The sequence below is a fragment of the Zalophus californianus genome, chromosome 10 (genome assembly GCF_009762305.2).
Source record: "Zalophus californianus isolate mZalCal1 chromosome 10, mZalCal1.pri.v2, whole genome shotgun sequence".
Lineage (NCBI taxonomy): Eukaryota > Metazoa > Chordata > Mammalia > Carnivora > Otariidae > Zalophus > Zalophus californianus.
In genome coordinates this window covers 36,056,545-36,074,495 of record NC_045604.1, presented here as the reverse complement: position 1 = coordinate 36,074,495, position 17,951 = coordinate 36,056,545, and the positions used below count along the sequence as shown (strand labels likewise).

The following is a 17,951-nucleotide window of genomic DNA, read 5'->3' as shown; positions in this document are numbered from 1 at the left end:
TTCAATGTCCATGTGGATAACCTATCCACCAAGAACGGGGCCTCGCCTGACCAATTTACCCATCTCCAGTGATTCTGCCTCCTATTCCTCTCAGATGCCCACTCTGGCCCTTGCCATCTACCGCATTAACTGAAAGCAGTCTTCTCTCTAGTCACATTCCCCTGTCATGCTGTACTTCTTCCTCAACTCCTCTCACATCTGTCCTTGATATGCCTGGGATTTTCAGTCCACCAACCTTTCCTTCCCCTGCCTATCAGGCCCTTTCTAGCTTCACTTCTCTCTTTCAACTGAGATCTCATGGTCCAAAATATATGTCTTAAAAATACTCAACATTTTTGCCTCTCTCTTCATCCCAGACATATCAATTAACGCCCATCTTCAATTAGCAACCCCATATTGTACCCTCCACCAATGATGACATCAATGGCGTCAGTAATTTAAGCATGTTCATTTCTCTCCTAACCTCAAAAACGTCTTTCCTAAAGCCTTACTTTCCAAAAACTGTCTCTTCTTCCTTCCTATTTTCATAGCCAAACTTGGGTGTAAAGGTTGTCCACATGATTGCCACTCTAGTTTGGATTTTGCCCTCGGTACCCCACCCAAATCTGTCCCTCTAAGGCTACCCATTACTGGCCTATCAATGAACAGTTTTCAATACTTAGATTATTGGTTCCATTAGAAGCATTTGACAAAGTTGATTCCTTCCTTTATAATTGATTCTTGGCTTCTGTGATATTTTGCTATCTCCTTCTTCCTACCTTACCCTTCCTTTCTCCAGCCTTTAAGTCTTACAGTTCCTGAGGATCTTCCTCACCCCGGAGACAAGCCCACCCACTCCCATGTCTACTTACTATAGAGGCTATGCATTCACACAGAAATATAACATGGAACCAGAATTAATCGAACACAGACATCTGGGTGCCTATTAAGTACATTTAGCATTACAACTTCAATTTCATCACATTTTCTGTAGGTCAGAAGGCCATATGGGCTCAGCTGGGTTCTCTGCTTAGGGTCTCTCAAGACTAAAATCAAAGTTTCAGCTGGGCTGGGCTACTACCTGAAGGCTCTGGCAAGAATCTACTTCTAAGCTCCTTCAAGATGTTAGCTGAATGCAGTCCTTTGCAGTTGTAGGACCGAAGCCCCCATTTTCTAGCTAGTCACATTGCGTACATCATGCTAACTAAATACTGTTTGTATAAGGAAGCGTTGTGTATGTTCATGAGAGACAGAATGAAGTCTCATTATTAATGAATCGTAAGAAAAAAATCTACATTACTATTAAGAAATCTAGTAACTTGAATGAGAAATACAACTGGACTGAGGAAAGGAGGAAAGGCTATTCCAGGCAGCTGTTACACACAGAAATGCAGAGTCAAAAATGCAGATGAAGAAGGTAACTGGGGTTCTACACTAGGGAAGAGTGCCATATGAACGCAGCCGAGTATATGAGAAAAATTCCAATTATAAGAGGGCTATACCACGGTAGGAAGGGTAACTGATAACACTCTAGCTGTTGAGTATGGCTTAAGAGATCACTAAAACAAGTAAATAATAAACCCACGGGCTACTTCAACATTTATCAGTCAGGGTCCTATTTGAAAACCCTGGAAGCTAACTCGAAGTGGAATAGTAATTTACTAAAGGAATCGGGATGACTAGAGAACAGGCTTACGGGTAAGCTTCTCAAAAACAAAACCTAAAGCCGTCCTGCAAAACTGGTCTGGTGAGGAAATTTTGCTGCTGCCCCCACTGGACACTTTTGTGCCAAGGTCTTTTCTCTCCTGCAACTGTCACTGTCTAGCACCAATACTGTTTCTGCACCAACAAAGCTATTTCAGAATTTTTACTGACTCTGATGATCAGATTCCTCCACCATCAGCCTCATGCAGACATGAGGTGAGCGCAGCACCCGCTTCTCTGTTCAGTCCGCACTGAGGTTTCCAGGAAAATAGTTCATATTTTCTCAGGCAATAATGAGACTGCCCTAGCTACTGGTTAGACTGGGAAGTGAACTTTACAGCTTACCCTGGGGGGGGTGGGTACTAGTAGCTGGGACTTTCTCAGACATTAGGAGATGTTTGAAAAGACAGGGAAGAGTAAGAAAACATAATCAATGTCCGAACAAAATGTCATACATTTAGCACACAAAACTCATCTAAAATCCACCCATTTCTGTTCTTACCTAACGCCTTTCCCAATATAAACTAGTAGAATTGGAATATCAGAGATAGATGGGACATTTGGTTTAATTCCCTCATTTTACTAATGAGAAACCTGATGCCTAAAGTGATTAGATCATTTATCCAAGGTTATAATCACAACTAGTGGGAAAAACTCATGTTTTTTTAACCCTTTGTATATTTTCTATCATTCAGTGATCAAACTGTATCTTTTTTTAAAAAAGATTTTATTTATTTAATTGACAGAAAGAGAGAGAGAGAGACAGAGAGAGAGGGAACACAAGCGGGGGGGAGTGGGAGAGGGAGAAGCAGGCTTCCTGCCGAGCAGGGAGCCCGATGTGGGGCTCGATCCCAGGACCTTGGGATCATGACCTGAGCCGAAGGCAGTCGCTTAACCAACTGAGCCACCCAGGCGCCCCTCAAACTGTATCTTTATCTTAAAGTTCAACTTAAATCCTACCCTACGGAAAATGCAGGATTTAGTTCTCAAAAAGTCTTTGGGTGATGGTGGTCACTTTTCTCTCAATGTACTGATTTGATCAGTTCCTGAAAAACTGGCTATAGAGCTAAATGTTACATTGTAGAATTCTATTTTTCTATTATTAGCCCTGAAGGTAAACTATAACTAAGCTTCAAATATGTTTTAATCCTAGTATATAAATTTTTTGGCTGGATTAAAACTGTCCCTTGCCAAAGGCTAATATTCTTGCAACAACAAGTAATTATTTAAAAGCTACAAGAATAAATGTTTCATTATGAAAGAACTTCTCACTTATATTACATTTTACAGAATTAAAGCTAAAATCACCCATGTAATCTATAATCACATGATTTCTCCATATCAAAACTTAAGCAAAGGGAACATTAATACTGTAGCGTACACAGAACATACAGATTCTAGTAGTATTTTATTATTATGATAAGACAACTGATAGACAAAATTATGAATCTTGACCTCACAACTGTGGTGTGCTGAATTGCTTTTGGCACAAAATCCAAAAACAAGCAATGAGATTTTGAGAAGACAGAATAGGAAAGAAGATAAGAGAGAAGAACAATTAAACACAGCCATTAGATTTGGGAAGTGTGGCAATTAGAGAAGAAATTCTCCAAGAGCTGAAGATGGTTGTATTCAGATTTAAATGTTATGTCTTAGAAGCTGTTTGTCCAGCACTGTCTTCTTTTTGTGAACATCCTCAGAAATTTATTGTACTGATTGTCAGAAATACAGAATCTATGACCATAAGCTAATACATGTAATGTAGGTGTGTAGAGAAATAATTAATTTTGACCAGAGATAAAACCACATTATTTTCTATGGCTTCATTTTCTTTGTGAAATGAATATACTTAATACAAAACTAGGAATGGATAATTTGAAGTAAATAAACACAAAATACATACCTCGTGATGACACAGTCATTCTCTTCTAATTTAAATCAGGTACTTCTCTAAAAGAATGTATTTTCCACAGATTAACTAGTCATCACTCAGACCAAATCATGAAAATGTTTAAAATCCTATTAAGCATTGCAGACTATTCAATTTTATAAAAAAATTATCTTTTTCCATCTGAAATACTGCCTGGACTTTCTTTTCTCTCTCCTCTGATAAACTGATAACTGTATTTTTAAAAAGGACACTTGCCCAAAATGGTAATTCTGCAATTTAAAATTATAACAAGTTATCAATAAAGGCTATTATACTACATACCAATAGGGATATACTATATTTACTATCACCTTTTGGTTTGAAAAATGTTGAAATCATGCAGCTAAAATGGAATGGTAAAAAACAAAAACAAAAACATCTGTTGTAAATGACTGTCCTGTTAAGACTAAATGTTGTCTGGTATAAATTCAGTGAGGCTCCGATCTTGGATTTATGCTTACACCGTTAAAAGCTTAAAAACAACCCTAAAATATTATACTTTTACTTAAAAATATACATCCATTCTAAAATCTCTGTATTTGTATTATAAAAATGCTTTCAATTCAATATAACCCAGAGAGAAATAAATATAATTCACGATTTACATTTATAGCATATCACAGATTTTCTCATAATCTAAATAACTATGTGGCATAATTTATCTCCCCAGTTTAAAGAAGTTGTTCAGCTCTCCTGGGCTTTGTAATGTGGGAATTTAGTTAAAAATATGGAGAGAGAAAGAGAGAGACTTGTATGTGATGAGAACCTGAAGGAAAAAAGAGAAAAGGGAGAGCAGCTCATAGACCAAACTTAAGTATTCTCCCAGATATACTGCAAAATCTTTGTTTAAAAAGGGTGCAGAGTATAACAAGGCCAGGTTTTCTTTTGAACCTTTAAAAATAAGTTCATAGGAGTTCTGGAAGGATAATTAGTCATGAGTTGGGCAGCGGTACATAGACTATAAAAGCAAGTAATTTCTGCACTATATTAAGTAAGATATGGGGCTCGATCTTGCTATGGCACTTCGTTTTAACCTGGAAAGAAAACAATAAATTCTACAAGGAGTTCACTTGATGCCATAATCAATCATCTAATAAATATATAACCAAGGAACAAACGTGTAAGACACGGCACCAGACCCTGTGAAGGATAAAATAGATAAAATCACATATAATCTTCAAGGGCAACTTTTGCAGAAGGAGAAAGAACTATACCTACCTAGCCGGGGCTTAGAAATTTTGTAAAGGTATGATTGTCACATATAAAAAAAATTGAAAAAGTTGGTGGGTTGATCATGGCTTTTAAAAATTATGTATGTTGCACAGCACGACGTAAACCGTATTCAGGCTTTTTGATCAGATACTCACAGAATGATTGTAAGAAGGTTCCAATATCACAGGTAATGACATTTTCCCTTGAAGATTCAATTTTGTTAAATAAAAAATCTTTTCCCCCACAATCTTTTCTTTTTTCATGCGATGTACACCATATAGTCTAAACCGAACTGCATAATTTCCAATCATCTCAGATTCAACGTGATTAAATTTGAATGTTTCTGTGAAGACAGGGCATGGTCCTCTCTGGATGCTGGTTTTTGCTCTCTGTTTCTTTATAGGTAGAAGAACAAGGTGTACTTGCCATGAGTTGCCACCTGTCCTGTTATGTGTTGGGATATCTGTGACAGCTGTCACTGTTACCAGAAGCTTCTGTTCTTGGGAGTCATAGTCAAAAGTCACATCCAGTGTGCCATATTTAGCTTCTGGCTCAGGATCAAAAGGTTTAGGAAGCTGTGATGATGATCCTTGAGCTGACATATCCTAAGAAAAGCAAATTTAAATGTTTTCAGTTTTTAGCTCTATCATTTAATCTAGCATGTAAATAAATACCTGATATTTCTTTAGGAAGATGATGTGAAAACTGTCTTGATTTGCTGTCAGAAAGAAAGTAAGAGTAATTAACGGTCAACTACCATCAAAAGCTACTCTACAGGGCCAGGGTGGGAAAAGTGGTAGGTTAAACTCAAAAACTTATTATAACAAAGAATTTAGCATCTCCCATCACAATTTTGAGAAAGTTGGATATATGTCTTCATGATGAGAACTGAAAATATATACTTCAATGTGTATCTCTCTTCTTTTTGTAGGAAACGACTATATTTTACTTCTGACATTATAAACACCACAATTGACAGCTCAGTATTAGGCTGGCGAGAGAGAGAACATAAATACGAGTGTAATGCCATCGAAAAATTTGGTCCCATTTAAGTCTGTTCTAAAACACCCCCATCTGTAATAGAATGTAAACACATTCAGGCTTGGAAATCAATGGAAATGTAAAATATGAAAGGATAAATCCAAAGGCCTCAAAAATATTTGCAGCCAAACACTTACATTCCATAACACACACACACACACACACACACACACACACACACACACACTTTACACTTTAACTTTTAATCTGAATTTAAAACTATGTATTATTTCTTAATGTTAATTACTGTTGAAAATTGCTGACTACACATTTCAAAAGTTCAAGAAAGATGAAACTATATATTTTGACTATAAGTTTGAAAGAAATTATACCCATTCTACCTGGAGCTGTCTCAAATTCCTGCCAGTCTAACTCTCTGGAATGTAACAGGAGTATCGGCTAGTTACCAACAGTGCCAAACCCAGGTCTCTGACCTTTCAACTATAACCACTTTGCCCCTTCAGGTATTTTAATAAATCTTAAATGTCTTTTATTTTGAAATGTGGACCAATTTTACAATTTTCTAACTGTTTCTGAGCTTGTCCTTAGTGCCTATAGTAGCAGTCACTACTATTAGTCCCGGTCTTCCCTTTCTGCATTTCTCAGAACTACCTGAGTTTTAGGCAGAAGAACACTGCCTGGCAAGAGCCTGTATTTCCAAACTTGCTTTAGGGCTGATACGCTCATGAGACTCAGCCTTGGTCAATGGGAGGCAAACAGAAGTGATGTCTGAAACGTCCAGATCAGGTTTACACGAGACATTACTAGCCCTTCACTCTTTCTCAGTCTTCCCACAAGCAGATGCGCAGGTAGGATGTGGCTCTGCCTGACCAGGTGGACCAGGACAGTACCTAGGGGACGGCAGAATGACAAAACCCAACAACAACGGCCTCAGAACTCTGGGTCCCTGAATGATGTTGTAGAGCAAAGCCACCTACTCACCCTGGACCCTGGACTGTCATTAAATGAAAGGCAATCTTTGGTGGTTTTTAGCTACTGTATTGGTCTCTTGTTAAAGCAGTTTAACATGTACCTATTATACTGTGTGTCAGGCCACAGTTTAGGTGGGGGGGCGGTGCAGTAGAGAACCAAAAATATTCAAGTCTTTTACCTTATAAATCTTACACGTCTACCTACTTATGGTAACCTGCTCGGTACCATGTATGAAAAGAAAGGTAATAAATGAAGAACAATACTTGGGGAGAGGCAACAAACTCTTAAAGAAGAATTCAGGTTTTTTCTAAATGGAATATGATGAAATCAGGGTAACATATTCTTACTCGGTCAAAAAAAACTTGACAGCCTAGAGAAAAATGGTTTAACGTATGCCCCTTCATAACTGGCAATCAAAGATGATTAATTACATGGCTTTTGATTTTTCAATGAAATATTGTCTAAAATAGTATCATAATAGCTAGGATTTTCAAGGAAGTAAAAAATTTCATAAGGTCCTAGAGAGGGTTAAAAGGGCGGACCTTTACAGATAAAAACTACTATTTGTGTTCTGTAACAGACAACTAGAAAATAATTCTTCCTTTCAAGGTGTCTGAATTAAAGTTTTGAATCATTGTTAGCTAGCAATAGGTCGTCAATAGAGTCTGTGACCTCCTTGCCAGGGATCTTTCTGGAACCCTCACTCCTATTTCAGTTCAGTCATGTATGTGGATGGGTTCTAACATAGCTATATCCTGGATAAACCAAGAAAAAAGTAAGAATTTTCTATCTGATAAATAATATCTATTAAAGGAACAGTAGGAAGCAAAATACACTTGAAAAAAACACAAGATTGGGCTTTATACTAACAGGCTATAAAAGCATCTAGTTATTGATATAATCTGCATTTGCTGTATTGTTTGAATATATTCAATTCTGCTGTAGAGACACAAAACAAGCAGCATACAAGAGACTCATCAGTGTTAACAGAGAGCAGGCTGGCAGCTTCTGAAATATGGGCAAAACTCAAAGGTTGTATTAACTATAAATAATGAATAAGGAAGTAACTTGAGAGACAGGCAAAATTCAGAAGATACAGTAACTACAGATATTAACTAAGTTAATAACTTGGAATATATGCCAAAGATAGACATAATAAACATATTATAGAACAAATGAGCACTACCTTGAGAAAGGGGTGTGAAGCTCACGCCATGATCACGTCACCTCTGAGCTAACAGCTGTGTCACCCATGTGTTCCTTAAGCAGAAATGCAAATAAAAAGGCTAACTGGCAAGTTTCACTGATGCTCAGGAGTACCTGTCCCTGCATCTCTCCCAGAAAACAAAGTTTTTGGCCCTTGGTACCCCTGTCCAAATCTTGACTCTTGGGGCACCTGGCTGGCTCAGCCAGTGGAGCATGCGACTCTCGATCTGGGTGGGGGTCGTGAGTACAAGCTCTGTGGTGGGTGTACAGATTTATATAAAAAAATCTCAACTCTTGCCCTTGTCATCACACCGTATAAAGGGAACACTGATGGGGCAGAAAGAATGACAGGGACATATGGGCGATACTTAAATCAAGGCTCACACAGTGTGTTCCTGCCACCTGTACCTACTGGCATCCTATCCTAAGTATGTTAACACTTAGCTCATCTTGCTCCTCTTACTTCTTTATATTTGAAATAGATTAAAACACACACACACGTACGTACACACACACACACACACACACGTAATCTAAGCATCTGAATTTGGTCCACAAGTCCCCCGAAATAGCTTGCCTGGTGGTGTACTGGGAGGGTACAGATGCATCGAAGTAATTTCCCACACAATGATTTAGGTCAAGGTAGGAAACAGGATCTAGTCGGTAAGAGCACTGTGTGCGGTCGGACCTAGGTTTGGATGATAGCGCCACCATCTGAGAGGCGCTTACATGCGGGCAAACTGTTTCACTCTCTGAGTCTGAATGTTCTTGTTTGTAAAGTGGAAATAACTTCCTGAAGATGAGGTTACTAACATGAAATGTGCTGACTGTAAAGCTTATAGCAAAATCTCTGGCATAATCGTTGCCAGCCATTGTTGTTGTTAATTCCACGATCCAGGCTTGGTTGCCAGCTTGTTGGCCAGCTCTTGGGCAGGTAAGCCTATACAACAGTGGTCTCAACATGTTCAGGCACAGGGCACAGGGAAGGATTCTTGGGGAAAATCATGGAATCCTGATGGATTAAACTTAAAATACCAATGTGGAATTTTCTTCTAAGTTAGATACTATATTAGAATACTAGAAATAGTAGAAAAGTAGTAACAGATAAAATGTGTTTTTAGAAATTATATAAGAAAAACTTAAAATTAAGGGAATTCTGTTCATAGCTCTACTTCCATTATTTAATTTTGGTGGTAGATGAAAATTCACCCAGTAAGAACACTGACACACTACAGTATTACGAAATGTTGTCTGGGACAAAAGTTGTAAAAACCTGCAATCTAAAAGAAATAAATCCTAAAAGCACATACTATCTAATGGAAACCTTTAAATTACCTTTATCGTTTTCATCATAAAAGGAAGATTAAAACAAATCCTTTCTAGAACATGGAGAGACTTCGAAAGTTCAACACACCTATTTTTGTTGTTATTTTCACATTTTTGCTTCAAAATAGGAAATAACTTAAAACACAACCAACCAACGACTCTAAACACATGATGCCATGCATTCAAGTTTCATTAGTAAGGCTGAGCATCACTTATCCCTTCCATATTCCATGATATGAAAATGCAAAAACATCATTTTTGAAAAACCTATAAAACACAAATGAGCAACCTCCCCAAAGTAAAAATATCCCAAATAAAAGAATTTTAAAAATAAAAAGCACATAAACAGGAACCTCAAGATGAAAGAAACATTTAAGTAATTCCAGAATATTTTGTATAAAATGTGAAAATATAAAGACCTATCTTGAGGTTGAAACCCAGGGAAGATAATCTGTTTCAATATCTTGTGAATTGCTCTCATTTTTAGCTACCCATCTTCCTTTTGGGAAAAGGGAGGGGGGTGCATGGAGAAGGGTTGGGACAGTCCATTAAGTCTGCCGGATAAAGATGAGATCAAGGATAACACTGGTACGTAAGCCACAAATGACAGGACAGTGATAAAACCTTCTTACCAAGAGAAGCACAGGGTTATCATCCTCCAATAACATGCACATAAAAAGCTCTAGGTGTTGTGTTACTTACTTCTGGGCTCAGGACTGCGGTGCTGTCGCTTGGAACATCTTCATATCCTTTATTAGGAAAACTTTCTATTTCACGACCTATGCTTCCTTCACTTGGGCACTTGTTATATGAGCATCTTGGACTGTTGCTGCAGTGGGAAAATTCACATTTACTGTCCCCAATTTCTGAGGGTGTACATGAGAGATGGGGAGAACCACTGTCATCCTGATATGGTGGTGGCTGCAATTCATCCAGTGGGGGTGTTCTTCTCATTCTCTGAATGCAGTTTCCTGACAATGATTAAGAATCTGGTCACTGTTTCCAATTAGCCTCAACATGCAGTACAGTCCACAATTACTGTAAATAACTTTAAAAAAAACTGGATCAAGAAATTTGTGGCAACATAACTAGTAGATTCACTTGCGAGTTTCCTTCTTCCCTAACAGAGAGACGCAGAAGTAAAATAGCCTGGTTTCCCACTCCTCTCCTCCTGCACAGTAAGATTAGGAAAAATAAAAGTCACATATGTGAGAGATGCTGTTATAGACCACAAAGATGGAAGAGCGATAAATATTAGTGAACTAGCTTATTTATTTAGTTCTTTCTTTCACAACAATCCGGAAGCATACACATATTTTGACTACTCCTCCATGATGTGTGGCCTCTCTAGCCACACTAGGTACAAATACGGGAGGGACCACAAACATAAACACCTCATTTATTTTCTTTAGCTACGGAGATGGACTTAAACTAGGACTCGGCTCAGCCATGTCAGAAACTATTTCTCCACATCCACATGAGATCCAGAATCCTAAAATGAGGTGCACCGTGAACCCAGGCCTAATCCCCATTAACGAGCAGAAGCTGCATTTCAGCTGGTCTCCACAATCAGGTGGCTGCTCCCTGCCCCACCCCCCCATGGCCCCCTGCCCCCAATGCCACTCCCTGCCCCCACTGCAGCTCTCCCTGCCCACTGCGTCCCTCTCCCCCTTCTAAAGTGTACAGCTCCACCTTGTCTACAGCAGGCATCTCTACCTCCAGCAATGAATCTGAAACCACATTTTCTTGTAGGCTTAAATTATCCTTTTAATTTTTACCTCAGTGATCTGTCTCAGGAGCTTGGAATAAATAGGTCTGTGAACAGGATAGAGGTGGGGGTAGGAGGGGGATGTAAAAAAAATAGAGCTGAGTATACAATTTAAGAGTAGCTAAGTCTCTGTAGATAAATCCTGAATGCAATGTCAGGTATTAAATTTAAACACTGCTCATTTTTTCTTTTAATGGACTGTGAATCTCCGTTCTTAAAAGGGGCCCTGAAAAAAGGTATTTTGTATTATAATTCTTATAATGGAGTTCAGTTCAAATGCTCAATAGGTCTTCTGTTCTTCCTAAGACAGTAAAACTTTACATGAGAAATACAAAGCTCATTTAAAAATTATCACAATGCCTGGTTCAATGAAAAATATTAATTTGCATGAACTTAGCACAAATTTACATATTTGCTCAGAAGCAAATTTTAGAAAAAGAAAACTAAACGTCTTACCTAGTGAGTCTAACATACCAACTTTAGTTTATAAAACATAAGCAAAAAATAAAAAAGTTACTGAATTAACATACTTGAAGCTAAATTTGAGAAGGGAAGATAGATTGAATTGATACACTGCACTTAGTAGCAAATAAATATCCCAGATTTCAGAGAGGGGCTTCCAGGAAACCTTTGGTTTTCCTGATAAAAGCAGGCAGACTCAACTGGCAGGCACTTTTTGTCCCTTTTCTTTCCTCCTGCCTGGAGCTGCTGCAGCCATCTTGTAATCACAAAGTATACAGGCATGACAATGAAAGCTAAGGGGAAGGAAGCAGAAAAACAGAGAGTATCTGGGTAACTGAAACATCACTAAGTAGCTATGGCCAAACTTTTTGAAGCCTAAGACAAATCCCTCTAGGTTAAAAAACATAACAACAACAAAACAGTGACAGTTGGATTTTCTGTTTCCAAATATATTCTCTATTGATACTTCTAAAATTATTTAACCAATATCCCCCTCATTAAAAATGTGTATTTAATCAGCCATTGAATTATAAATTAAATGGTAATACCTAATATTTGCTGTAACAGGAAGTCAACTAAAAATTTCCCAATGTAGGGGTTTTAGGAGTTGGCATACCATCTTTTCCTTTACCTTTATTTTTTTTAAAAGAGAGGTGATCTTTCCCAGACCTCAGACCTGAGTGCTTAGCATTTTATCTCACAGGTCACACTGGAGAGAACTGGGTACATTTCTATTCCTCAAACCATCTCTTAATGGGGGGAGGATGGGATTACCACAATTGACTTAGATTAATAAGAAGCCATCAAAGTGAAGCTGGGGATGGAGTCAGCTTCAATGTCCATATTTATATGGGAGAGAGTAGAGGCCACTCACCAAGAAAAAAAAGAGAAAGAACTTAAATGAATAAAATTAGATATGAAAATAGAGACATTACAACAGAAACCACAGATATAAAAGATCATACAAGATTACTATGAAAAAGTATATGACAACAAATTGGACAACCTAGAAGAAACATAAATTCCTAGAAACATACTAGCTACCAAGATTGAATCATGAAGAAATAGAAAATCTGAACAGACCAATAACTAGTAAGGAGATTAAACCAGTAATCAATAGCCTCCCAACAACAGATGTCCAGGGCCAGATGGCTTCACTGGTGAAGTCTACCAAAACTTAAAGAAGAATTAATACTAACTCCTCTCAAACTCTTACAAAAAACAGAAGAGGAGGGATCACTTCCCAACTCATTTTACCAGGTCAGCGTTACCCTGATACCAAATCCAGACAAGGACACTACAAGAAAACTACAGGCCAATATCCCTAATAAATATAGATGCAAAAATTCTTAACAAAATATCAAGAGACCAAATTCAACAATACATGAAAGGCATCATACAACATGATCAATTGGGATCTATTCCAGGGATTCAAGGGTGGTTCGACATCTGTAAATCAAGCGATGCAATACAACACATTAACAAAATAAAGGATAAAAATCATATGATTATCACAATAGATGTAGAAAAAGCATTTGACAAAATTCAACATCCATTCATGACAAAAACTCTCCAGAAACTGTGTAGAGAGAATGTTAGTCAACATAATAAAGGCCATATACAACAAAACCACAGCTAACAGTATATTCAACAGTGAAAAGCTGAAAGCTTCTCCTCTAAGATAAAGAACAAGACAAGGATGCTGACTCTTACCACGTGGAAATCCTAGCCAGAGCAATTAACCAAGAAAAGAAATAAAAGGCATCCAAATTGGAAAAGAAGAAGTAAAACTGTCTCTATTTCCAGATGACATGATAGTATATATAAAAAACCCTGAAGACTCCACCAAAAAACTGTTAGGACTAATAAATGAATTCAGTAAAGTTGTAGGACACAAATCAATATAAAAAATCAGTTGCATTTCTATATACTAACAACAAACTATCAGGAAAGAAATTTTTTAAAATTCCATTTACAATTTGCATCAAAAAGAACAGAATACTTACGAATAAATTTAGTCAAGGAGATAAAAGATCTACCTGCACGATACACTAAGAACTATAAGATATTGATGAAAGAAATTATAAAAGACACAAAACAAATGCAAAGATATTTTATGCAAATGGATTGGCAGAAATAGTATTGTTAAAATGTCCATACTACTCAAACCACTCTACAGATTCAAAGTGAACTCTATAAAAATTCCACTGGCATTTATTTACAGAAATAGAAAAAAACCAGTTCTAAACTTTGTATGGAACCACAGAAGACTCCAAAAGCCAAAGCAATCTTGAAAAAGAAAAACAAAGCTGGAGATATCAGTCTTCCTGCTTTCAAACTATATTACAAACCTACAGTAGTCAAAAGAGTATGGCATTGGCATAAAAAACAGATACACAGATCAACAGAACAGATAGCCCAGAAATAAACACATATATTGCCAATTAATTTATTACAAAAGAGCCAAGGATATACAATGGGGAGAGGAAAATCTCTTTAATAAATGGTGATGAGAAAATTGGACAGTCACATGCAAACTAATGAAACTGAATCACTATCTTATAAACAAAAAACCAACTCAAAATGGAATAAAGACTTGAATATAAAGCTTGAAACTATAAATCTTAAGTGAAAACATAGGGAATAAGCTCCTTCACACTGGTCCTGATAATGCCAGGAGCAAAGGCAACAAAAGCAAAAATAAACAAGTGGGACTATATCAAAATAAAAAGCTTCTGCATAGAAAGCCATCAAAAAAATTACAGACAACCTATGGAATGGGAGAAAATATTTACAAATAATATATCCAATAAAGGGTTAATACTCAAAATGTATAAATAACTCCTCCAACTTAACAGCAAAATAACAATCTGATTAAAAAATGGGCTGAGGAATTAAACACATTTTTTTCAAACCAGACATCCAAATGGCTAATAGGTATATGAAAAGGTGGTCAACATCACTAATCATCAGGGAAATGCAAATCAAAAGCATAATGAGATATTTCACACCTGTTAGAATGCCTAATATCAAAAAGACAATGGATAACAAATGCTGGCTAGGATGGGGATAAAATGGAACCCTTGTACACTGTTGGTGGGAATGTAAACTGGTAAAACCAGTTTTAAAACAGTATGGAGATTCCTCAAAAAATTAAAAATAGAACTACCATATGATCGAGCAATTCTACCTCTGGGTATTTATCTGAAGAAAATGAAATCACTATCTCAAAAAGATACCTGCACTCTATGTTCACTGCAGTATTATTTATAATAGTGAAAACACGCAAACAACCTAAGTGTCCATCAATGGATTGAATGCATAAAGGAACACACACTGGACTGTTATTCAGCCACAAAAAAGAAGAAAATACTGAATTTGCGACAACACAGATGAACCTTGAGGGCAAGTGAAATAAGTCAGAAGAGAGAGAAAACTACTGTATGATGTCACTTATATGTGGAATCTACAAAATCTGAACTCACAGATACAGAGAACAGATCGGTCATTGCTAGAGGTGGGGATGGGAGGGGTGAAGGAAATGTGTGAAGGGGCTTTCCAGTTATAAGATAAATAAGTCCTGGAAGGTAATGTACAGCATGGTGACAGCAGTAATGTATTGTATACTTGAAAGTTGCTAAAGGAGAAGATCTTCAAAGTTCTTTTTTTTTTTTAAAAAAGATTTATTTATTTGACAGAAAGAGAGAGATAGGAGAAAGAGAACACACAATCAGGAGGAGCAGAGGCAGAGGGAGAAGAAGCAGGCTCCCTGCAGAGCAGGGAGCCCCACACGGGACTCAATCCCAGGACCCTGGGACCATGACCTGAGCCGAAAGCAGACACTTAACCGACTGAGCCACCCAGGTGCGCCAAGATCTTCAAAGTTCTTATTAGAAGAAAAAAATGTCTAACTATGTGAGGTGACCGACGGTACCTAAACTTACTGGGGTAGTCATTCTGCAACATGTATATATACCACATCTTATGTTGTGCTGATACCTTGGACTAATATGTCATATATTGATTATATCTCAGTAAAACTGGAAAAAGAAAGGTAAAGAATGACTAAACACTTCCCTTTCAAAAGCTTATATACTAATGGGGAGTATAAAAATACATATACACATGAAACCAAAGCAAAGAAACAAACCAAAAGAATATATGCCTAAAGAATATAGGGTTCAGGAAGAAGGAAGATAAAGGACATTGGCTAGAAAAACCAACACAATCAAGTCCTTGCCTTCCAAGTCCTTCACTCTGATTCCAGTTTTCATCTTTATTAAAATATCTTCTCTCTCTGTGGCTCTTTCTTCTTTAATAGTAGTTTCACTGTATTAACCCTTCTCATGTAACCAACACAATCTAACTTCTGTCTGGTAATAATCTTATATCTTACTCCTTTAGTTTGCTTTTTTTACATCAGGTCCTTGTCTGGCTGCCAGCCAACTAGGATATATTTACACAGCTGAGCTCCTGTCATCTGGCTCTTGTTGAGATTCAGTGTAACCATGCTCCAGAGACCAAGGCATAAGACATTTAGTGATATTTAAAGATACTAAGTAGGCTCCATGAGTAGACCTCACTAGTGTTTCTGGATTTGAGAGAAAAAATTTTAGAGCTGTGAATTTTGGAATGTACATATCAGGACATATAAATTATATAATTTATGATATATAAAATATATTAATAAGAATAAATAAATATATATTAGGATACCTTATATTTATTACATATTTATATGACACTTTATAATTACATAAATATAGAATATATAAATTTGTAACGTAAATATTTATTATTTATATATTTATTATATATTTATATAATTATAAGGTATTATATAAATCCTTGAAGTTTTAAAAATAATAATACCATACGTTTCACTTTTCACTTTACTTTTGCATTTTACTTTACAAAGTGAAGAACACCCAGATGTATCCAGAACAGGAATTTCACTTAAAAATACGCAGTTACGAAGATTTTTCCTTTTTCAATCTTTTGCAACAATATCTTCTTTCTCTAATTGGCAACTACTTCATATCATATACACAGTATAATAACTAAGAGTTGACTAAAATTTAACGAATACTGGAAAATTTTTAATACAACTGTTTTATAAAATAACAATTTATACTATAGTTGTTAAATTACACTGTAAACATCCAACCTTAAGGGGAAATTTCTAGTAGAACTATCAAACACCAAAATGATGATAAGCTACTATTACTTTTTCCCTCATTTTATAACCTAATTCCATGCCCTATTTTGTGGAAATGATAGATCCATAAAAGGATTCATGCATGGAAATATTTTAAGCATGTTAGCTTACCATCTGCATATTGCAGAGCACCCACAAAAGAAGACAAAGTAGGTTTCTACCTTACAAAAAAACAGGATGCATGCATATCTGGAATATGACTGGAGTTTTTAACATATTTGAGAGTAGTTTTCTAAGTTTGAGAACCTCAACTCTAAAAAGTGGTGAACATTCTACATCTGCAGAATTCAGTTTTCAAGTGTCTGTAGAAATTTGCCAAAACTGATCACATACCCTGTAATAAGTTAAGGCTTGACACATTTCACAAAACTGGAAGCATAAAGAAGATATTTTCTGACCACAGTGAAATTAAACTAGAAATCAGAAACAAAAATATAACTAAAAAAACTACAGAAATCTAGATAAAGTAACCAGAAATTAAAATACACTTCTAAATAATTCATGGGTCAAAGAAGGAATCACAATAGAAATTAGAAAATGTACTGAAAATAATGATAATAAAAATAATCTGGGAGCACCTGGGTGGCTCAGTCAGTTAAGCCATCTGCCTTGGCTCAGGTTATGATTTCAGGGTCCTGGGATGGAGCTCCCCATCAGGTTCTCACTCAGCGGGTAGTCTGCTTCTCTCTCTCCCTCTGCCCTTCTCCCTACTCGTGCTCTCGCTCTCAAATAAGTAAATAAAATCTTAAAAAAAAAATCTGTATAAAATACTTATGGAATGTGGCTAAAGCCACACTTAGAAGGAAATTTACAGGCCAAAGTGCTTACACTGGGGAAGGAAGGGAGTGAGGAAGGCTGAAAACAAGGACCTAATTACTACTCACTTCAAGAAGTTAAAAACTTAAAAAACAAACAAGTTAACTCAGAGAAAGGAGAAAGAATGAAATAATAAAGAGCAGAAATAAAATACAAAACATACGCACAAAAGAGAGCATTAGTAAACCAAAATAAAATTCATTGAGAACACTAATAAAATAGTTAAATTGCTGGAAGAGACTAGTCAGGAAGAGAAAGAGAGATGGTATAAGCTATTAGTATCGGGAATAAAAAGGAGGACATCATTTCAAACCCTTCAGACATTAAAGAGAGAGCGAGCTTTTCTTTTGTCCTTT

General features: G+C 36.6%; 1 protein-coding gene across 3 annotated transcripts in view; it reads right to left on the bottom strand.

Moving 5' to 3' along the window:
* Positions 1-17,951, bottom strand: part of SYT14 (synaptotagmin 14) — a 202,004-nt gene that overhangs the window by 61,787 nt on the left and 122,266 nt on the right. For all 3 annotated transcript variants that reach the window (XM_027612128.2, XM_027612129.2, XM_027612126.2), the window contains 2 exons: positions 10,034-10,302; positions 4,981-5,430 (listed from right to left, as the gene is read on the bottom strand). In XM_027612128.2, coding sequence (XP_027467929.1) covers positions 4,981-5,430; positions 10,034-10,302 — 719 coding nt within the window. The remainder of the gene's footprint in view (positions 1-4,980; positions 5,431-10,033; positions 10,303-17,951) is intronic.